The following is a 22,163-nucleotide window of genomic DNA, read 5'->3' as shown; positions in this document are numbered from 1 at the left end:
AGCAGTTATTGCTCATGTATTATTTAATGCATTGTAACATATTAATACAATATATTCTTCTGTATATTTTCAATAAGCCTATACATTGAATAATCTATTATTCATCAATGCATAAGAAATATACTTTCAGATTTCCTGCCCTCTGAAATTTATATTATAGTCACGTTGATCAGCACTAACTCAGACGATAAATTCATCTTTTCATACAAACGGCAAGATGCATTATTCATTTCCTTGTTGTTTACACACAAAGGCAAGCAATAAAGCCATTACTGTTACACATGCTCATATAATTTCACTATTGACTAATTTAGCTGAAGGCTCGCATGGGCTAATGCTTTAATTATGATGGAGCCACTTTCTTTGCACTCTTATCAACTTCAATTTCATGTCCTTTGGTTTTGGATTCATCTCTCTAAAGCTATCCCATAATTTGTGGCACAACCCTCACAGCAACTGCGCGACAAAAGTTTCAGCTTATATGAAATTTAAAACACCTTAATCATTTCGGAATTGTTTTTATCCCCACTGACAGATTGAATGTGTTACTCCTCGAGGAGTGACTGGAGCACAGGGGGAATATGTGTGAAATGTCACAATAATAATCCATCCCTCCCACCATGACTGATGAACGGCTACCCTCTGTCATTCTGCATTCTGTTCATTTTCCCTGTCAATTTCCATTCGTTTTTCTCAGATGGGTCCAGACGCCTGTGGTTTTTATAGAATCATGACAGCCTCAAATGCAAAAAAAAAGAAATACAAATATATATTGACTGAGACGTGTGGATGCAACCAGGCTATTTAAACGCATTTTCTTTCTCATCTCAGCCTTTATTATTGTATGATTTGTTTGGTACTATAATTTGAGACTCGGTTTTGTGTATTGTTTGTCGCTCTTGTACTTTTGTCCCTCAGTCCTAGCAAAACAAGCCGTTCACACTGAGCAACAATGATAATCCAATATTATGTAATGATCAGCAGCTGACAGAATCACAAACAGTGTAACACAACACAGACTCTCTCTCTCTTTCTCTGAGCTTCCATGTTTACATTGTCAGGGACCATGGATTTTTGAGTTTTTATTGTATGAACATTTTTTTCAACAGGCATACAGTACCAATAGTAATGTATGAACATGAACATGAGCAAAATCCTTGGCTTCTTAACCTTTGATTAAAGTTGCATAAATATCATATATGTTTCTGAAGGATAATGTGACACGAAAGACTGGATTCAAATAGAAAACTGCATCTTTTTACTGTATATTTGATAAAAGTGTTATAATATATTATATACATATTATAAGCAATTTTAAAACCAAAATTTGGCCCATGTATCTCCACAATCCCTTATGTTTATTCATGCTGTTACAAAAGTGTTCCCTGAGGGCTGTCCAATGACATCCATAAACTAGCTGAATACTTGGGAGGATATCAAGTGAACTTTCTGAAGTGAGCTCACACTAAGCCTGAGGACAAACTGTGCTAGTTGCGATTATACTGTTGACTGATTAAATGCTCTCTCTCGCTCTCTGTTTCTCTCTCCAGCACAGAATCAAATTAGAAGAGCTTCACTGGTGACACAGGCTCTAGGAGTTAACGTTTAAAGGTTTTTAGCTGGATTTAGGCAATGTGTGAAAGTCCTAAAGTGATAGGATATACTAAAGTGTGATTAGACGTGTCATTCTGGACAACACAGAGGTTAAAAAGAAATTAGAAAATATTTAATGCTTTAATTGCAGTTATGAACATCTAAAAATGACAGTTTACCCAACAACGACAATTGCGTCACATTTACTCACTTTTGTGTCATTCAAAACCTTCCTGGTCTCATGGCATAAACGTACCTTGGAGAACGTTTTAGCAAGACACGAAATACGCATCAACAAGTACATATCACTGCAGTTTCCAAAAGAAATGAACACTAGAGGCAGTAAAACTCAGACACCTCTTATTCCTTTTCACACAAATTTGAAAACAGATGCTTTTGATTGTTAGCATCACACATATCCAGCTTCATAGCTATGGGTTTTCATAAACTGTAGTTTTGTTCATTTTTGAGAAGAGAGGAGCTCTGATTTGAATCCTGTGTAACTATGGTTCGACAAAACAGTTCAAATCTGTGTAAAAGGAACAAATGGCTTGGTTGTATCAACAAATGTGGTTTTATTTCATTTTTGCATTTATTAACACTATCAAGTAGGTTTACGGTTGGATTTGGTGTAGGGCATATTTACAACATACTAGAGAATTAACTATTAGCAACAGTCCACATATATTTCAATTCTGAACCGCCACAATACACACCTATATCAATGAAATAAAAATGTGCCAGGGTTTGAACCAGTGTTTTATCGCTACTTAGTAGACTTTTCTCTTTGAAACTGTGGTGAGATGTGCAGTAAGGTGTTGCACAAAATGTGCACAGAGGTACATATTTTTTAATGAGACCAGGTTGTTTGAAACATGTTTGGCTTATCTTCTGCAGAACACAAAAGATGATGTTGTTAACCAAACAGTTACAAAATATCTAAAAATATTACCTTTTACCAATTACCATTAAACTGCATGTAAAAAATAAAACCACCAACTGTCTATTAATAGCAACTCTCCTCCGAAAACAAATGCCTCCTAATCCATTTTCCTAATGTCATCTGTCCCTCAACTTCACGCTCTCATCAACATTCCTTCCATCTTTCTGTTAACCCTCCGTCTGGACTTTCATTCCTCGACATTGTTGTTTATGCAGAGATGATGAACACCCTCAGGACATGTGTTGACTGTAATTTTCAGATTGACAGCTTCTGATGCCTCTTGCGAGAGTACGTTTGCAAATCACGGCAAATTGCTACGGATGGCAGGCTGAAGAGAAATGGATGGAGAGCACACACGGAGCGAGAGAGGAAGGGAAGGGCTATTTCAGGGAGCGAGTGTCTGGAATGCCAGCTGTTGACTCAACCCCCCGTTCTCTCCCTTCGTATCTCTCTCCCTTTCCTATCTTTGAGTCTTTGTCAGAGCCCCTTTCTCAACCTCAAGCCCTCATCACACAAAACTTTTCCGACCACAGAGCCCCTCTCCCTCACACGATAATTATAGCACACTGTCATCCCACAATTAACACACACACACACACATAGAAGTAACAACTCGCAGGCTAGACCCACCATATAAAAGACAGTCAGACAGACAAAAGCCATACCAGAGAGACACAGCTGATATAAAGAGTGAGAAAGGTTCTGAGGCTTGAGAGAGGATTCACGCAGTGTTTTGAATAAGGACAGCGCAAAACTACTTCATTTACACACTTAGTGCTCACTGTATCTCTTCAAAGCTCTGACTGGATATCGATTTGAAACCGTCTAAACACTAATGAGTGCGACCAACTCCTCTGCCTATCGATCGGAGCGCAGTTTCCACCAGACGTCCTCCTCATCTTCATCTTCAACCTCAACAAACCCATACATGGAGAAGAGCCGGGGACTCTTTGCAGAGGACTTTGGATCTTTCATGTGTCCAAAAGATGCTTTGGGATTTCCAAGTGAGTTATCAAGTCTGGTTCCATTTTTAATGGAAACGTACAGCCTAATATAAAATAAGCTATTTTATATTTAAAAAATGTTATTTGTATTGAGGCAGAATCAGAATTCATAGTTTATGTTCACATTCTAATTACATTTACTGTGAATACTGACTTTACAATGTGTCAACTACATGAGGCCTGAACATTTATTTATGGTATAAGAATTCCAGGATTGCATGAGACGTTGGACACTGTGTGGAATGTGTATGTGAAGACAGGTGTATTTCATATTCACAGCTGCATCCTTGTATGTGTAGATGTGTGTTTAAAACACAACAGAAGGGCACCTGGGGGGCAGAGAGAGGGTAACATAGGGAATGTTTTGGGCCAGAGCCAATGCGGTGACTTCATTGTTGGGAAATGACTTAACAGTGCAAGGGGCGGTCTGTTGCCGAGCATAATATATGGATATGAAGTGCTGGTTCATATTCACCAAAGCATATTTTCACACATCATTAGAAAGGGATATTAATTCACAGGAATGCCCATTTGTAACATAGCAGTGCTTGTGTAATGTAACTGAGAGTATGCATGAGATTTAATATGCTTGAGATTTAATGAACTCTCTGGCAGTCTTTTTAAACATAAATATTTTACGTTGTGATTTATTTAGAATTTTGTAAACCTGGGTGATTTTAACTGCACATTCTCTATGAATACACACACACACACACACACACACACACACACACACACACACAAAAACAGGGCAATATTTTGTACAAAGATTATTTTTTTTAAGAATTCTCTTTTGCTTGCCAAGCTTGCATTTATTTGATCCAAAATACAACAAAAGTGGTAATATTGTAAAATAGTTTGAATATATTTTAAAATATCATGTATTCCTGTGATTTCTAATCTTCATTACTCCAGTCACATGATCCTTAAGAAATATTTTTAGCTTTCTTTGAATGCATAGAAAGTTCAGAAAAGCATTTAGTATTCATTTAGCATTTTGCATTCATCGAAGAGTCCTGAAAAGTATACTCAACTCTTTTAAATATTGATCATTTTAAAAAAATCATTGAACAGCAAATCAGCATATTAATATTAATATTCTATTAAAGTTATGTTCTAATAATATAAAAATAAATTTACCTCTCATCCATAAGTCAGGAATACCCAATATATTATTACTTTAATTTAGTTTCTCTCACACAGAATGCATTTACATAAAGAATAAAGTTGTCTATGAAGTAAACAAAAAAAAAAATGAAGGTAGAAGCATAGACATGTAATTTTGATTTGATCTGACCCAATCCTATATGCTTGGCTGTATGTTATTTTATACTTCTGTTAATTATTCAGCAGACCATTAAGGTGTGGTAACATTAGTCCAGTTTGACCAACTTGATCCTGTTGTAATACGTGGTCAAATCTTTTGCCTTTACAAAATTACCGCTTGAGTGGACTCGTATTGAAACGACTGAATTTGCCCCTTGAAAAATTCACAATGTTATCTGCCTAGCAACAGCAGTGCAATGCTTAACAGTAATAGCCCAATCAATATTTAAAATCTCAAAAATCTGTTTTTATAAACAAAACTGATTAGCAAAAAAGATAGCACCAGTTGCATTTGTATGAAAGAAAAGAGAGCAAGCTGGCAGTGATATGTATTACTGAGAGTCATATAATATTAGATTTTATTTTTCCTTCAGACAGAACAGGGACAGTTGGAAACATCAAGACTCTGGGAGACACATACCAGTTCACAGTGGATGTCCGAGACTTCTCTCCTGAGGATGTGATAGTCACCACCTCAAACAATCAGATTGAAGTACATGCTGAAAAGGTAAACAGACGCAGGTCTCTGCATGATAGAAATCATTTTTCTGAATATTCATTCCCTCACGTATGTATTTTATTCAACAGCTTGCTACTGACGGAACAGTGATGAACACGTTTACTCATAAATGCCAGCTACCAGACGATGTAGACCCCACCTCGGTGAAGTCGAGTTTAGGGGCTGATGGGACACTCACTATTAAAGCACAGAGAAACACCGCAAAACTGGAGCACGCACAGACTTTCCGCACAGAGATTAAAATTTAGATCTTTCCTCTCCCGCTCTATCTGTTTTCCTGTGATAAATGACCTTGATAATAGTTACTTAGTCCTGCTTTGTCATTCCTCCATGACCTTCTCTCATTACTTCTCGTTAGACTTGGGTGGAATTTAATCCTGTCACATGTATTCAAAACATTTAAGACAAATGCACTGCTAACGTCAATTCCCTGCTAAATACGTATCACCTTACAGTGGGGTCCAAAATTGTGGAGACCCCAAAGAACATCTGTGATTCTAAATCCAATTTTAATCTGTAAAGAAACAGAGCATTTTAGGATTTTGAGAGTATAAAATAAAATGCATGTCTTTAAATAAATAAGAAGTGTCTCAAGTGTGCACTATTCTGTCACGCAATGTAATCTAATTTGTTAGGTTGATCACATGGTTGATCTCTTTCTGCAGATGCTCAGATGTTCTTGCTTCCATTAAAGCTCAAGATTATCTTTGAGTCATTTAAATCATGGTGGTAAACATGATCATCAGGCTTTATACAGATGTGTGAGGTTCATGTAGTTTGAGTGTTGTTGTCATGAAATCAACAAGAGGACAAACCAAATACCAAAATGTTAACTTTTCCCTAATAATATAATTTGAAATGCGTAAAAAAACATTTTAGTAGTAATTGTCCAAGACTTTTGGAGCTTGTTGTATGACAAACGACTAAAAGAGAAACCCATTAATTGAACTGATTCTTATTCTTATCAAAAGGTATATTTTCTAACTGTAAACCTGTGTCGTGTTGGGTGATCTAAAAATGATTCTAGAAGATAATAAAACCAGAACACCACTGATTAGTATTTTAACCTTTTGAGAGTCAATGATTTGGGTCTTGTCCTCTTCTATTACATTGGACATCATGAGCAAAGTGCTGAGTACTTCTTCTATAAATAGAGTTGGCTGTTATTATTCAAACTTATCATCTACTATTTTTGTGCTTTATGTCATCCATCAACCTGTCACATACAAATGTATGCAAATAAGCACCTGTTACACATATTAAGCCATTATTTCTTCACAGTTCTTTGGAAAACTACTAGTCTCAAAGCTTAATCAGCTGAAAATGCCCAAACCTCTTTAGAAACCAAAATGGGAGACCAGCTAAGACAAACAGCTGTTTTATGCCATGTTTTTCAGCAAGTGTGTATTATATGAACATTACATGAGTTTTAGGCCGATTAAAGATCTGCTTAGATTGTAAATTAGGAAAGAAATGACTTTAATAAGCTTAAATTATAAGTAAATCAAATTATCTAAATAAGAAAAGACATAGGCCTGCCATTTTTGCACTAAAGATTTCCCCATAGATTTGTACATATTATTTTTAACCATAACTTAATATGTAATGTGGTGTTTAAAATGCATTATTAACCTAACTGCGTATTTCCTCATCTGTATCATGATTAAATCAGTGTGTATTTAATAACAGCTAAAGGTCGCCGTCGTGTGGTCAAAAAAAAAAAAAAAAAAAAAAAAAAAAAAAAAAAAAGTTCGCGCATGCGCAGTTGAGCTTAACTGCCAGCCATTCGCTCGGCCATTATCAATCGATCAGAGAGCAGAAGATGGCGGCGCATCGAGGCTGAGCACTGAGATCGATCACCGAAACACTCGATTGGACGGATCAGCTGAAGTCGGGGGAAAGCTAAAAACTCGTCCGTTATATGAGGTAAAGAACGTCAAACAAGACGCAGTCTTCCGATCGTTTTTAGGATTACTCTCCAGCTAAATCTCTAAACGAACGCGCAGCTAAAATAAGGAAAGAAGAGGCAGGGTTATAGCCCGCCTCTGTTAGCGCCATCTTGATCCCGCAGCAGGGCCAGGCAAACTGAATTAATCCCGGAGCTGAGAAACAGAGAGAGAGGACTCATAATCAATCCGCAACATCGTCACACACACAGTCTTTTTGGGGAATTGCGCAGTTGGTCGTCTAATCACTTGTCAAATTTGCTTGCTAAAGCCAGACAATCAGACACCATTGTGCTCTACTCGTCTCGGGCTGATAATGATAGATTACATTTAAATGCTGGAAAAAATGTTCCGAGCGAGATCGAGATAAACGTTTCAGTATCGTACAGAAACACACACGGACTGCTACATATTGATGTTTGTTGATTTGAAGTAAAGTCTCTTGGATAATTAGTGGCTGGCAATGTACATGAAACGAATGATAATGAGAATAATGCACCATGGAAGGATATTTTTGTACTGTAGATTAGAAATGAGATTATTCGGTTGAAATGAGCACATATACATATAGTTCAAATACAAATACGGTATTTCAAAACGATTGACTACACAACTGTACCGTAAGAAGGGATATATACTTCTATTTATATAGAAAATACATCAATACAATTTTGATTAGAGCAACATCAGAAATAAGGATAAATCTTCAGTTTTAGTACTTACTGAGAAATAATTTGTCTGGGAAAAGTACGAAGAAGTTGAATCATGGCTATAATCATTATAGATACTGAGATAAATGGCAGGGTTATTGTAGTTAACTAAAAATAATACATATATAAAATAACTAAAACTTTAATTCCTTAATTTAGATAAAATATAAGAAAGAAAAATGTGAACCTTTTTCTCTATCTATGATATATATATATATATATATATATATATATATATATATATATATATATATATATATATATAAATATATATAATTGTTAAAATATACATTTTATAATAACATTTTAACTACAATTAATTATATGAATATATGAATGTGTTGGGGACCGTTTTGACCAGATGAAGGCCCTGGTATAATATAATTTATTTGCAAACTGGGTCGTTTTGATTTGTGAGCCTCAAATGAAATAACAACAACAGTCATTTCTTTTCTCATTTTTTATAGTCAGGATACTATTGCCTAAAGCACTGTAGTCCACTCCATCAGTTATGGACTTTCCTTGGCATAGCGGGAAGGTTCTTGGGCAGCTTAATGAACAACGTCAGTTGGGTCTTCTTTGTGACTGCACGTTTGTCGTGGATGGAGTAGACTTCAAGGCCCACAAGGCTGTGCTGGCAGCATGCAGTACTTACTTCCGCACACTCTTTTTGGACCAGAAAGATGTTGTTCATCTTGATATCAGCAATGCTGCAGGTAGGTTTGCATTCTTACAGTTAGTTTTGATGAAAGGGTTAGTCCAACGTAAAAATGTGATTATTGTGTTATTTCAAAATTTCTAATGAGCACAAAAGAAAATGTTTAAAGAATGTTGGAAACCAAAACACTAAAACATTTCTTAAAATATGTCGTTTTGAAATGACATGGGGCAAATAAACTGTTATGTTGATTGATGCCTTTGATCTTTTATGCTTAATTCTATGTAATTACATGTTAAAAATGTTTTTGTTCATTATTTTCTGGCTTATTAGGTTAAGTCTTTGTTTTTTTCAGGTCTTGAGCAGGTCCTTGAGTTTATGTACACTGCAAAGCTGACTTTAAACCCTCAGAACATAGAGGACGTTCTTGCTGTAGCTACTTTCCTTCAGATGCAGGAAATCGTCAATGCTTGTTCAGCTTTTCAGTCCTTGACTGTCCCTGCATCATCTAAACCTGGTTAGTGTTGAGTTTGCATTTTTATAAGTGATTAGTTGAAGATGGTACTGAAATTACAGGTCTCTCACATCTCCATTTCTCCTTTGTGTTTATGCAAAGTGGTAGCGACTGACCCGGTGGAGGAACAGCCGGGAACTGTGAGAAAAGAGGAGGATTTAAGTTCCCAGGAGGAACAGGAGACTCATTCAGTGACTCAGAACGCAGCTTCTGAAGAGAAGGAAGCGCCTGTACAGTCAGAGACAGCAGAAACCCAGAAAGCTGCAAGTGACACGACTGAGAAGCAAAACACAAAGACTTTGAGATCTGTCAGCAAAGCTGGTGGGCCATCTAAAACGAGACAGAAAAAGAGCGCTGTTGTGGATTCCAAGACTGAAACGGAGGAAGAAAGAGCCACAAAAGAGATTCCCCAATATGAAGATGATCCTTCTGATGCTGACTACACTCCTAGTTAGTGCCCTTTCCTTACTATTAATGCTTTTGTTAATGTTAACCGTCTTTTAAAACTGACACTTTACCACTCTTACAGAAATCTCTCAGAGGGCAGCAGCTAAACGGTCATATGTTAGCACAAGGAGGAGCAAGTCGAAATATGCAGCTGTTCACACATCCACAGAAGGTAATTTATAACTACTTTATTTTCTACTATGGTGTTCATATACCTCACATTTTTTGTTTAGGTTTTCATAAATGTTAACATTTTCACAAAAAGTTGACGACTCTGAGGAAAGCATGTCAAAAGCTGACAGCGTGGAGAACATGGTAGAAGAGGAGGATGTAGAGGAAGAAGGAGAAACAGATGAAGAGGAAGAAGCAGAAGACCAGATGGAGACACAGGATGATGAAGCATCAGGTTTGGATGGGAAGAAGTCAGCACTTGCGGCCGAGAGAACTGAGTCCAGAGCGTATGGCTCCATCACACACAAGTGTGAGGTGAGAGACTTTGTGATGCTTTTTGCTTATTGAAGTGGACACAACTATACACAGTGATTGAATTGAGCGGGGGATGCAATCCCCCTGGTCAAAAAAAGACAAAAAGCATCTCCTCTGTAAAACCAGCATCCTTCCTTACCATCCTCTTTGGATTTTTAAGTTTGTGTATTAAGTAAAACTTATCACGTGCATGAGATGTTAAAATTTAATTATTTATGACAATTCACATATTAAATAAGGGAGATTGGCAATTGTATTCAAATACATTCCCCTGACATATTGCCCTTATAATTCCAGCAATAAAACAAAGAAAATATCCATGTATGGGTATACTTTTCTGAATATCAGCACACGTGCACTAGCACTAATGTGCTATTCATTTTATAGTGCAGAGCAACACAGTGTTCTGTTCTCTGAGTGAATCTGTTTTTGAAAGAATCATGTGATCCAGTGATTCAGCCGTCCTTTCAGATGTGTCCCAATATGTATAGCCTACTAGTAATATCATATAGAATTTAAGATGGATAGTATGCACATTTGCACACAGGCACTTGTTTCCTCTGAATTAGCCATTTTGAATGAATCGTTTGATTTGAATGATTCAATAGATCATTCATTAAAACAGTGACTTGCTGTCACTTACTGGCAGTTTTGTTGCCATTTATTTATCCATGACAGACCTAAACCAGCCAAAAATATTCTTTATTTATCAATATTGCCAATAATTCCTTAATTCCTAACTTACAAATTTACATTGAAACAAAACCCTTTTAAAACCGAGTAAAAATAGTCCCCCCCTCCCTTCAACCACACCATCCTCCCTGAAATTTTTTTTACAGTTCAACCACTGAATATACATACATAAATACATACACAAACACACAATGGTATATATAATGGTAATCTGATTCTTGCAGGACTGTGGGAAGAAGTTTACACACACAGGAAACTTTAAACGTCACATGCGCATTCACACTGGTGAGAAGCCATTTAGTTGCAGAGACTGTAGTAAAGCCTTCTCAGACCCAGCTGCCTGCAAAGCGCATGAGAAAACACATAGGTGAGCATTTTAGAGTCTAATGCTCTTCCTCTACAGCTTCATATGACTTGTCAATTACGAGACGTATTATAAAAACTATTTCCACAAAAGCTTCAGTGTGCAAAAACATCCACGAAGTGCAGTTTTCCTCACACGGTATGTTTCTGATTCTCCAGTCCTCTGAAACCATATTGCTGTTCGACGTGCGGAAAGAGTTACCGGCAAATCAGTCTGCTAAACCTGCACAGGAAGCGACACACAGATGAGGCGCGATACAGCTGTGAGGACTGTGGGAAGCTCTTCACCACTTCTGGAAACCTGAAGCGGCATCAGTTGGTGCACAGCGGAGAAAAACCCTACCACTGTGACTACTGCGAACGGGCCTTTTCTGACCCCACCGCCAAGATGCGACATCTAGAGACCCACGACACAGACAAAGGTCACAAATGTCAGCACTGTGACAAGAAATTCAACCAGGTGAGGGATCTGTTGTCTTTATGAAAGTAATCAACATTAGACTAGTTTTGAAAGAAATAAATACTTTTAATCGGCATGGGCACACTGATCTATAGTGACCTAAATGCTGTTCTTTTTTTTAACTTCATATTCATCAGTGCAATCAAAATTTCCACATAAACGTTAACTAGCACAAATGTGTGTTAAGCAGCAAATCAGTATATTGGAATGATGGATCATGTGATCCTGAAGACAGGAGTAATGATGATGAAAATGTAGCTGTGCCATAATAGGAATAAATAACATTTTAAAATAGAAAATAGTTATTTTAAATTTTAATAATAATATTGCACCACATAACTGTTTTTACTGTATTGTTAATCAATAAATGCAGCCATTGTGGACATGAGACATCCTTTAAAAACATAAAAAATCTTTTGAACAATATGTATATTTACATAATAATTTTGTATAAATTTAATATAAATGAATAGCATTCTATATAGGACTGACTGTGTGTGTGCAGGGTGCGATTTGTCAAGAAAGCAGAGTGGGGGATAGCCTACTTTTGAAAACCTTTTTCTCCAGAGTAAGGTTAATTATAGCCTAACCTAATGTTAGTGTGAACTGTCAACAACGCACATGACAAATCTGTATTTTTAGGCAAGTCATTTGATTCAGAACGGGTATTCAAAGCTCATTTTGTGAATAATTTGATTCAAAACGAGACTTCATAGCGGTTTTCACAAATCACTGTATAATTCAAAATAAAAATAAAATAATTCAGCAGAGACAGGGATGCATAGATCTGAGTAAGTACTTCAAAAACTATAAATGCTACAAATTATAATTACAGTTATACATTTTTGTATATATATTTGCAAGGTTTATTCATATAATTGTAAGCAACAAGATGTTATCTATATTTTAAAAATATCATGCACACAAAATGTGTAAATTCTATATTATTGATATTAAATATTAGCCATTATAACCATAGGAGTCGCCTGACTTTTGAGCTTAAGGGGCAAAACCAAGCCAGTTGATTTGTCAGTCAGACTTTTAAATACATTTTAGCATTTCTGAAGTCACAATTTGTGTAGCATCAAAAGTGGTTTTACTGTGAACTTCAGCAAGTGCACGAGGTTACCATCGCAACCAGATACATTTTATTTTTTTTATTAGTTGGGAAACCTGAAAGCACATCTGAAGATCCACATTACAGATGGGCCACTTAAGTGTAAGGAGTGTGGGAAACAGTTCACCACCTCAGGTGAGATTTACACATTCAGACAAGATGTGGCAATATATACAGTGCCTTGCGAAAGTATTTATACCCCTTCATTCTTTTCACATTTTGTTATGTTGCTGTTAAACTGCTTTAAATAACATTTCTTTCACATCACTCTACATTCCATACACCATAATAGTACAGCAAAAAGCAGGTTTATAACATCTTAGTAATAAAATATAAGTATTCATACCCTAAATATTTAGCTGAAGCATCTTTACAGTCTCAAGTCTTTTTTGTTTGATGCGACAAGCTTTGCTCATCAGCAATTTGTCAATTATCTGCCACTCTTCTCTCTTCTTGACCCCTCAAGGTCTGAGGTTGGATGAGGCCAGATGCACATGTTCAGGTTTCTCCAGAAATATTTGATTGGGTTCAATCCCAGGCTGTGGCTGGGCCACTTAAGGTCATTCACAGAGTTATCTATAAGCCACTCTTGTTGTGTGCTTAGGGTCATGGTCCTGATGGAAGGTAATCCTACCCAGTCTGAGCTTCTGAATTCTCTGCACTAGGATTCCTTTAAAGCTATCTTTATATTTTGCTTCGCTGAGCGTTCCTTCTACTCTGATGAGTCCCTCATTTCCTGCCACTGAAAAACAGCCCCACAGCATTAGGCTGCTACAATCACGCTTTACTTTTGGGATGGTACTCTGCAGGTCATGAGCGAAGCTGGTTTCCTTCAAACATGATGCTTAGAATCGAGGTTAATCAGAACAGAGAATCTTGTGTCTCAGAGCCTGAGGGTCCTTTAGGTGCTTTTTTTGAAAATTCCAAGCGTGTTTTCATGTATCCTTCTATAGATTTCTACTATCTCCACTCATGATCATGAAGCTCTACTAGAGTAACCATCAGGTTTTTGGTCACTCCTCTAACCAAAGCCATTCTCCATCAGTTGCTCAGTTTGGCCAGGACGCTAGATGACCCTTCACTGAAACACAATTGTTTTTATTTGTTTGTTTTTTTTACTCTTCCACAGACTTGGCACAAACTTGTTTCTCAGTTCTTCAGTCAGTTTCTATTAACCTTAATGTATGGTTTTTGCTCTGATATACATTATCAGCTGTTAGACATTTTATTAAGACGCGCATGCCTTTCCAAATCATACCCATTCAATTGAGTGTAGTTACATCTACAAGCAATATGGACGGTCCTGATCTAAATTTCAACTGTCCCAGATAAGGGTATGATTACTTATGCAACAGAATCATTTGAGGTTTTTATTTTTAAAACATTTGCAAAGATGTTAAAAACCCGTCTTTTGGCGTACAGTTATGGTGTATGGATTTTTGTGGAAAAAAGTATTTTAAAATAAGTTTTTAACATAAAGCAGCAACATAAAATGTTAAAAAACCGGGTATGAATATTTCCACAAGGCACTGTATGTGCGTGAAGGAATTTTAATTGTGCCTTCATGGTCTGTTTTGCAGGCAACCTGAAGAGACACCTGCGTGTGCACAGCGGTGAGAAGCCTTTCATCTGTATGCACTGCCAGAGAGCGTTTGCTGACCCCGGGGCCTTGCAGAGACACGTGCGCATCCACACAGGTCTGAGCCGTTTCTCACACCCTCAGCCATCGTTACCTTTAAAGGTTTATTTGACTGTCTATGTCTTACTGTTTTAGGAGAAAAGCCCTGTTTGTGTCTGATTTGTGGAAAAGGCTTCACGCAAGCCAGTTCACTCATAGCTCATGTTCGCCAACACACTGGGGAGAAACCATATGTGTGTGACCGCTGCGGAAAAAGGTAACTGAGTAACTGCATTACGGATTTAGTTTAGATTCATTATGGCACCATATATAATAAAAGTGTATTTCGTCTATCACACCTCGAAGGTTTGTCCAGTCCAGCCAGCTGGCCAATCACATTCGTCATCATGACAATATCCGACCACACAAGTGCCACACTTGCAACAAAGCGTTTGTCAATGTGGGAGATCTCTCAAAACACATCATCATTCACACAGGTAAGATTTAACATTTTTAGATTTTTCTTGTGTATTTTTCTATTATGTTCTTCTAATGACTTTCTGTTTACAGGAGAGAAACCTTTCCTGTGCGATAAATGTGGCCGAGGATTCAACCGTGTGGACAATCTGCGCTCCCATGTGAAGACGGTGCACCAGGGGAAGGCGGGCATGAAGAGACTGGTGGTGGCCGAGGAGGACGAGGGAGAGGAGAAACTGCTGGCAGACTCCTCACCAGACCCAGAGCTCAACAATGAGGTCAACATCGTCACGGTCACTACAGATGACATTGTGACTTTAGCCACAGAGGCTCTTGCTGCCAGTGCTGTAGCACAGCTCACAGGTGAGAGAATATGACAAAACTGATGATTGCACCTCGTAAAAAGGTTATTCCTCAGTACTGAGGGAATATACTAAATCTGAAAGTGACCCTTGGATGCTCTGCTGATATTACTTGTTGTTGTTTTGTAGTTGTACCAGTGGCAACCTCTGTATCTGCAGATGAAACTGAAGCACTGAAAGCAGAGATCACCAAAGCAGTGGAGAAAGTACAAGAAGCAGGTGAGTAATACATAGTATTATAACTTATAATATTATAATATATAATATTAGAAGTTATTGTAATATAGTAATAATAATAATACAACATAAATATATTTATTATTATAAATAATAAGTAATGTATTTTTTTTATTATTTTAAGGTGTTGCTTTAATAACAAGTTACATGAACTAACACTAAATTTAAAATTATGTGTATAAGTAAAGGCTTGATAGAAGTGTCTTATACTCACCAAGTGTGCATTTACTGGATTAGACATAGAGTAAAACAATTACATTGTTAAATGTATTATTAGACATAATAATTTTAAACGTAATTTTATCCCATTAGTGTAACAACACACATTTCTTATTATGATCATTGTTGAAACCATTATGTTGCCTAATATTTTTGTGTTAGCTGTAAAAAAAAAGATGAATAGAAATGTTTTAATTAATAAAAGTATATTTTGTAATATTATAACGTAAGTGACTTTACTGTCACTATTGATCCATTTAAAGCATCCTTGCTGTATAAAATCTGACCAGTAGTGTGCATTTGAATTAATAAATTAATTAAATAAATTACACTTAATTAAAACAAGATTTTGTGACAAAAATCAGTTAATGGTTTGTTAATAGAAAGAATTGGATCTCAAAATAAACTATGAGCAATCTCACTGTATCACATTGACGCTTAAACATTGTGATGCTCTATTCCTTCAGATCCCAACACCCAGATCTTGTATGCATGTGACTCATGCGGTGACAAGTTCCTGGACGCCAGCTCCCTTGCCCAGCATGTGCGCATTCACACTGCCCAGGCCCTGGTCATGTTTCAGGCAGATTCTGACTTTTATCAGCAGTATGCAGGTGAAGGGACATGGCAAACCACCGAGCAGGTCATCCAGGGAGGCGAGCTCTTGTTCCGGACACGGGAGGAGGACAGTGAGGAAGGAGAAGGAACTCTAGCCCAGACAGAATCTCAAAGTGAGGGGGCAGAGGAGGAGACAAGTACGCAGGCAGAAACAGAGGAAGGGTCTAGAAAAGTCAAGTCTGAAAGCCAAGGACAGTGAAGAGTTTCTGACCTGAATCGATCCAAAGGATGGAGTTCAGACTGTCACAAAGTGTGCTATTTCTTAAATGCTATAATAAAACACACTCTACTAGATAGATGTCATATCTCAAACCACAGCACAATATGTACACAGCATATTAAAACTACGTTGTATAGAGTTCAGTTTAAATAAATATAACAAGAAACAAATGTGTAATTAAATATGAAAAAAACCCACCTAATTTGTATGCTGTATGTCAGACTTTTTAATGCTAGATTCTCCATGTATATGTCCTATTCTATATCATGTATTCTCTGTTACTGAAGCCAATTAAACATGCGACTGTCCTACAGGTTTCAGTTGTCCACAAATCAAATACAGTACTGAACTGTTATTTATTGATTCGTTAGTGTATTCTTTTGTTTGTGGAGTTCAATCATTTTCTATCCGAGCTTAATACTGCTTGCCATGAACATAAAAATGATTAAAGAGCTGATTTTATCTGTATGCTTATCACTCTCATGACGTGTAGAAACTGAAGAAACTCACAATAAACACTTTTAAATTGTCTGTTTCGGTACAACTCATTTAACTACTTTAGATGAGCGATGAGTGTGTTGCAAGCAAGGTTGTGTTTCATTGACAGAAAACTCTCATTGAAACTAGTACTGCAAGTGCCCCAGGTCATTTTGGTTAAATTCTGCTCTGTTGGAGTTTATTGAACAGATCATTTATTTTATATTATATACTTACAATAGTGACTTTTAGGCTACTTTCAAAATTTAGCAATTAGTTTGTTAATAAGTAGTTTTTGGTGTATTGTCTGTATCGTTGCTAGGAATGCATGGCTACTGTTTTTTTTACCCTAATGTGATAGAAACTTCTTTCACTGCACTGAGACTTCAAAATCCAATCAGTTTTGAAACAGCACTTAAGCCACATAACAAAGCTTTCTGTTGAACGCAGTTTGACATGGACAGCGGGTATCAGAGGGAAAGGTGCTTTGTAGTTTGAAAGTTTTGTTCAGTAATGGGCTTCCAGGGGCCGTAATGCACACTGCACTTTCATGTGGTGTTTTCAAGTCGCTGGCTAATTTATGACCAAACATCAGCTTCAAAACAGGTTTCAGTTGTTTCATAGCTCATGGAGCTTTAGAAATAAAAACAAAGAAAAGAACATGACCATACATAAAACATGTATGGATTTTGATAATCATTAATATTTATTATTTTTTCAAATGCAGTTTAGGAAACAAATTATAATCAGTATAATTGTGAAATACACTTATTATACTTACACAATTGAGTTTAACGTATTTTATTTGTATGTTTAACGCATTATTCAACAAATACATTCCGTTTTCTAAAAAAATAATTATAATACAGAGGCTAGTCCTCTGAAAAGCATATAGTTGTGTTGCACTGACCCCTGCTGGTCATAAAGGTTTAAGACAGTGGATAAAAAAAGATGTCTATATAAACACTAAAAGAGTGTGAACATTTTTTGCAAATGTATCTGTACAGATAATCGATTCACTAAAATAATTTAGATTAAAATGTAATTAAGGCTACAAATTACATTAAATTAAGAATTTACCTATTGAGGGCCGTGTCGTTGTAATAATATTCACGAGGCCATGAGGCAGCACGCGATTGGCTGACGCTCTGGGTCAGAGTTCACATCCGCGTTAGCGCTGACGTTGTCCAAAGGAGGAAAATGGCGATAGGCTGCTTGTCAATGAGGGATACCGCGACTCCTGCAACATTAACTTGCAAAAGACGAGGCGCTACGATGGCCTCAGCGTCGTCTGGTGGGTTCGGCAGAGGCGCCCTGTTTGTTTTATCCGTGGCGTGTATGTTGCAGGCGGTTTTAGGAGACGGAAAGACTCTCGTTCTGCTGGACAATCCCAACATCAGAGACACTCATTCAATCTTCTTCCGCAGTTTAGCAGGTGAGCTACACCTTATCTGATATTTTCTCACTAAAACGCTTTAAATTATTACGTTAGCCTTTAAGAATACGCTTAATGTGTTCATAGGGGCAGAAGATGCACTTTATAGTCTATGTTGATCTGATTGCACATGCGTACCTGCACAGACAGAGGAAGGTGTTGCATGATTCATTGTAAATATCCTAACTCACAATGACATCTTGTTCTCAGATCGTGGGTTTGACCTTACCTTCAAGACTGCTGATGATCCTGGGCTCTCATTGATCAAGTATGGACAGTTCCTTTATGACCATCTCATCATTTTCTCTCCATCAGTGGAAGGTCAGTCTTGTTACAGTGAACATAGATTTTATGTCATGCTGACATTTTTATGTTTGAATGTCCACGTTTGCATGTTTCCAATGGAACAGATTTTGGGGGCAACATAAATGTGGAGACCATTACAGCCTTCATTGATGGTGGAGGAAACGTTCTCGTTGCTGCCAGCTCCGACATTGGTGAGTGTTATATTTGTTTTGCATAAGTGCACACGTATTGGCATGATGGCATTTAGTAATATCACTATGACTTTGACTCTGTCAGGTGATCCTCTGAGAGAGCTAGGCAGTGAATGTGGGATTGAATTTGATGAGGAGAAAACTGGTGTTATTGACCACCATAACTATGATGTTTCAGATCCTGGCGAGGTAAGTGACTGGTGGAAGAAAAGGTACAGCTTCGAGAATATATGAAATGAAAGATTAAATATTTAAAGTTAACATGAAGTGAAAATTGATCCCATATTTGTTTACTTAAAGTTACAATGTAATAGAAGTAGCAATAAATCTTTTCTTCCTAATTATGTATAGTCAAGTGAAGCAGCGTATTGTAAAAGAAACAAATTCTTGGTTGAGCTATCCCTTTCATGTAAATAGGATTATATTAAAATTAACAAATAACAGAAGATGAACTTGACCTACTGATTTAAAATGAACTTCTGTTTCATGTTGAATCTATATTGTGTTTTACATTCCACTTCCATATCTGTACATGTATGTTCTGTAATTTCAAATCATTGTTTGAAGGCACTTACTTTCTAGTGATTATCGTCGATTTGATTACAGAGATGTCTCTGCCTTTTAATAACAAATTGTTCAATCTCGTCATTATAACATTCTTATCCTTGCATTCTCCTATTTGATGCTGTTCAGTGCTTTGATACAATCTGTATAGTTAAAAGCGCTATGTAAATAAAAGTGATTGATTGAAAGGGATTGAAGCTTGGACATGTGCGTTTAAGTTCTGTTGTTTTTTTTTTTTTATAGCACACCCTGATTGTTGCAGACGCAGATAATCTTCTTAAAGCCCCAACTATAGTTGGCAAGCCCACTGATAAACCAGTCCTGTTCAAAGGTGTTGGGTAAGTGGTCTTTTGATACCCTGATCTCTGCCTCTCTTACAAAAATGTACTGACTATCAAATTATGAGTCGTCTTGCTTTTTTCAGCATGGTGGCTGATCCAGATAACTCTCTGGTGCTGGATATTCTGACAGGATCCTCCACCTCTTATTCCTACTTCCCCGATCGCCCCATCACGCAGGTATATATTTTAAAGCTTTCAATGTGTTTTTGTTTAGTTTTTTGTTTAAATTAATAAAATTTCACCTCAATCTCTGTTTTGCTCATCAGTATCCTCATGCAGTTGGAAAGAACACCCTCCTGATCGCTGGTCTGCAGGCAAGAAACAATGCACGCGTGGTTTTCAGCGGGTCACTGCACTTTTTCAGTGACGCTTTCTTCAACTCCCCTGTGCAGAAGGCTGCCCCTGGGTCGAAGAGGTCTGTTATGTAACTGTATTCGGACATTAAAAGTGATCTTGGGTCGAAATGGATTCTTTTATGTTTGATCAACTGTGAAGTTTAAACTAACATTGACAAGAAGGATTGTTTTTATTAGTTTAGAGATGGTTTGATGCGGGATGTGTGTCTTCTTAGGTACGAGCAGACTGGTAACCAGGAGCTGGCTGAGGCCCTGTCCCGCTGGGTGTTTAAAGAGGCTGGTGTTCTGAGGGTTGGGGCTGTTACCCATCATCCAGTTGGAGAGAGCACCCCCCCTGCTGCCTACACCATCACTGACCTTGTGGTGAGATATGGCATATATCATTTCTATACGCATTTTAATTATTTAACAGTTAAGATGTGATTCGTGACTTCTGTCTTGGTTAGTTTTTTCGGCTTACTACCCCTGCTTGGATTGTCCCCACAGGAATACAGCATCGTGATTGAGATGTTGTCTGGAGGAAAGTGGGTGCCTTTTGATGGAGATGACATTCAGCTGGAATTTGTCAGAATCGATCCATTTGTTAGAACCTACCTCAAGAAAAATGGTGCGTTGTTATTATGTTCTGTTTAATTAGCATAAGTTTTCAAATGCATTCTACTGTTTTAAAGTTTGGGCTCAGTGTTCAGCAAGGATAAATTAAATTGCTGCAAAGTCATTTGTAATGTTACCAGCGAATTGTAATAAAAACAGCCTTTCTATAATCATATTCTAAAAAAAAAAAGGTAAAAAGAGTAATGGCTGTTGAAAACTTTTAACATTTTTGAATGGTAGTTTATGTAAATAACGATGCATGCCATTTAAAACATGTGACTGCTCGTTGCTTAGGTGGAAAATACAGTGTACAGTTCAAGCTTCCAGATGTGTATGGAGTTTTCCAGTTCAAAGTTGACTACAACAGACTTGGCTACACACACCTGTACTCTTCAACCCAGGTCAAATTCAGAATTGATTGTAAAACTTGCTTTTGCTCCAAAAATAGTGATTTTGCACAGATTCTTGGTGTATTTACTGATTCTTTTGTTATTCCACAGGTTTCTGTGCGCCCCTTGCAGCATACCCAGTACGAGCGCTTCATCCCCTCTGCCTTTCCATATTATGCCAGTGCCTTCTCTATGATGGCAGGACTCTTTGTTTTCAGCGTCGTCTTTCTGCATATGAGAGAAAAAGAGAAGTCTGATTAAAATAAGACTCAGTGAAGAGGAGTGCAAGAAAAAATAAAAGCAAAAATGTCTTCAGACCTCTGGTAGTCATGATGAATAGAGATCTGAAATATGTTGGTTTGGGCTGGTTTTGGTGAGTTGTGCCAGTACAATTAAAAGCAACATTTGTACATTTGTTTTGAAAGGGGGGTTGGGTGGTCTAACAAAAGATATGTTTTTGTTTACTGGTTTGCAATCTGGTAATTTATAGTGATTTAGGGCACACTTCATGTTTTATTTGTACAAAAGGCAACTTGAATTGGTTTTATGATACAGCATGCACTGATGTTTTGGCTCTTGCTATGAAATTTTTGTTTTGAAATCTACCATTTTGTAAAAAGAGGAATGGATTTTCAAAATGTGGTTGAAATACCTGAAGACAGTAAAGTTATGACATTCCACCACTACATTTTTTTTGTTCAGTTGCATCAAATTTTAAAGTGTCTTTTACTATTCGTTATGGTTTTGTTTCAAGTGGTTTAAACAATCTTTGAATGTTTCATAACGGACAGAGACTGAAATAAAATAAAAAAAAAATCTAGATAATCCTTTGAATAAAGGTATTGAACAGACAGGTTTCTTTAAGGCCAACTGCTACATGTACATTTAACTTAAAATAATAGTTATATATATATATATATATATATATATATATATATATATATATATATATATATATATATATATATGTGTGTGTGTG

The 22,163-nt window shown here is 36.9% G+C and overlaps 3 protein-coding genes across 4 annotated transcripts; all 3 read left to right on the top strand.

Annotated features, from left to right (window-relative positions):
* Nucleotides 1-3,145: 3,145 nt before the first annotated feature.
* hspb7 (heat shock protein family, member 7 (cardiovascular)) lies at nt 3,146-6,452 on the top strand. The gene is made up of 3 exons (XM_043225057.1): nt 3,146-3,540; nt 5,241-5,374; nt 5,455-6,452. Exons 1-3 carry the CDS (start codon nt 3,372-3,374, stop codon nt 5,632-5,634), a joined length of 483 nt encoding a protein of 160 aa, XP_043080992.1. The 5' UTR covers nt 3,146-3,371; the 3' UTR covers nt 5,635-6,452.
* A 707-nt stretch (nt 6,453-7,159) lies between these two features.
* Nucleotides 7,160-17,062, top strand: zbtb17 (zinc finger and BTB domain containing 17). Of its 2 annotated transcripts, XM_043225055.1 has the most exons (15): nt 7,160-7,312; nt 8,510-8,758; nt 9,056-9,217; nt 9,317-9,664; nt 9,744-9,833; nt 9,927-10,147; nt 11,065-11,207; nt 11,363-11,663; nt 12,828-12,915; nt 14,361-14,477; nt 14,555-14,675; nt 14,765-14,895; nt 14,969-15,238; nt 15,367-15,456; nt 16,161-17,062. In XM_043225055.1, exons 2-15 carry the CDS (start codon nt 8,554-8,556, stop codon nt 16,508-16,510), a joined length of 2,637 nt encoding a protein of 878 aa, XP_043080990.1. In that variant the 5' UTR covers nt 7,160-7,312; nt 8,510-8,553; the 3' UTR covers nt 16,511-17,062. The 2 variants fall into 2 exon arrangements, with proteins under 2 accessions (XP_043080990.1, XP_043080991.1); XM_043225056.1 differs by lacking the exon at nt 7,160-7,312 and having other exon boundaries at nt 8,617-8,758; nt 9,034-9,217.
* A 1,115-nt stretch (nt 17,063-18,177) lies between these two features.
* ddost (dolichyl-diphosphooligosaccharide--protein glycosyltransferase subunit (non-catalytic)) lies at nt 18,178-21,870 on the top strand. Its single transcript, XM_043225468.1, has 11 exons — nt 18,178-18,443; nt 18,654-18,764; nt 18,854-18,940; nt 19,026-19,129; nt 19,748-19,842; nt 19,929-20,022; nt 20,112-20,260; nt 20,417-20,564; nt 20,688-20,808; nt 21,090-21,196; nt 21,296-21,870. Exons 1-11 carry the CDS (start codon nt 18,209-18,211, stop codon nt 21,443-21,445), a joined length of 1,401 nt encoding a protein of 466 aa, XP_043081403.1. The 5' UTR covers nt 18,178-18,208; the 3' UTR covers nt 21,446-21,870.
* Nucleotides 21,871-22,163: the final 293 nt, after the last annotated feature.

Source organism: Puntigrus tetrazona, chromosome 23 (assembly GCF_018831695.1).
Source record: "Puntigrus tetrazona isolate hp1 chromosome 23, ASM1883169v1, whole genome shotgun sequence".
Taxonomy (NCBI): Eukaryota; Metazoa; Chordata; class Actinopteri; order Cypriniformes; family Cyprinidae; genus Puntigrus; species Puntigrus tetrazona.
This window is presented reverse-complemented; position numbering and strand designations above follow the sequence as displayed.

What these genes read in the sequence shown, in the direction of transcription:
- zbtb17 (XM_043225055.1), top strand. Translation starts at nt 8,554, where the DNA reads ATGGACTTTCCTTGGCATAGCGGGAAGGTTCTTGGGCAGCTTAATGAA. An exon ending in ACACGTGCGCATCCACACAG is followed by an intron (nt 14,478 to 14,554) that starts GTCTGAGCCGTT and finishes TTACTGTTTTAG; the next exon opens with GAGAAAAGCCCTGTTTGTGT. An exon ending in GGAGAAAGTACAAGAAGCAG is followed by an intron (nt 15,457 to 16,160) that starts GTGAGTAATACA and finishes CTATTCCTTCAG; the next exon opens with ATCCCAACACCCAGATCTTG.
- hspb7 (XM_043225057.1), top strand. Translation starts at nt 3,372, where the DNA reads ATGAGTGCGACCAACTCCTCTGCCTATCGATCGGAGCGCAGTTTCCAC. An exon ending in AGATGCTTTGGGATTTCCAA is followed by an intron (nt 3,541 to 5,240) that starts GTGAGTTATCAA and finishes TTTTTCCTTCAG; the next exon opens with ACAGAACAGGGACAGTTGGA. An exon ending in TTGAAGTACATGCTGAAAAG is followed by an intron (nt 5,375 to 5,454) that starts GTAAACAGACGC and finishes TTTATTCAACAG; the next exon opens with CTTGCTACTGACGGAACAGT.
- ddost (XM_043225468.1), top strand. Translation starts at nt 18,209, where the DNA reads ATGGCGATAGGCTGCTTGTCAATGAGGGATACCGCGACTCCTGCAACA. An exon ending in CTTCTTCCGCAGTTTAGCAG is followed by an intron (nt 18,444 to 18,653) that starts GTGAGCTACACC and finishes TCTTGTTCTCAG; the next exon opens with ATCGTGGGTTTGACCTTACC. An exon ending in TTTCTCTCCATCAGTGGAAG is followed by an intron (nt 18,765 to 18,853) that starts GTCAGTCTTGTT and finishes CCAATGGAACAG; the next exon opens with ATTTTGGGGGCAACATAAAT.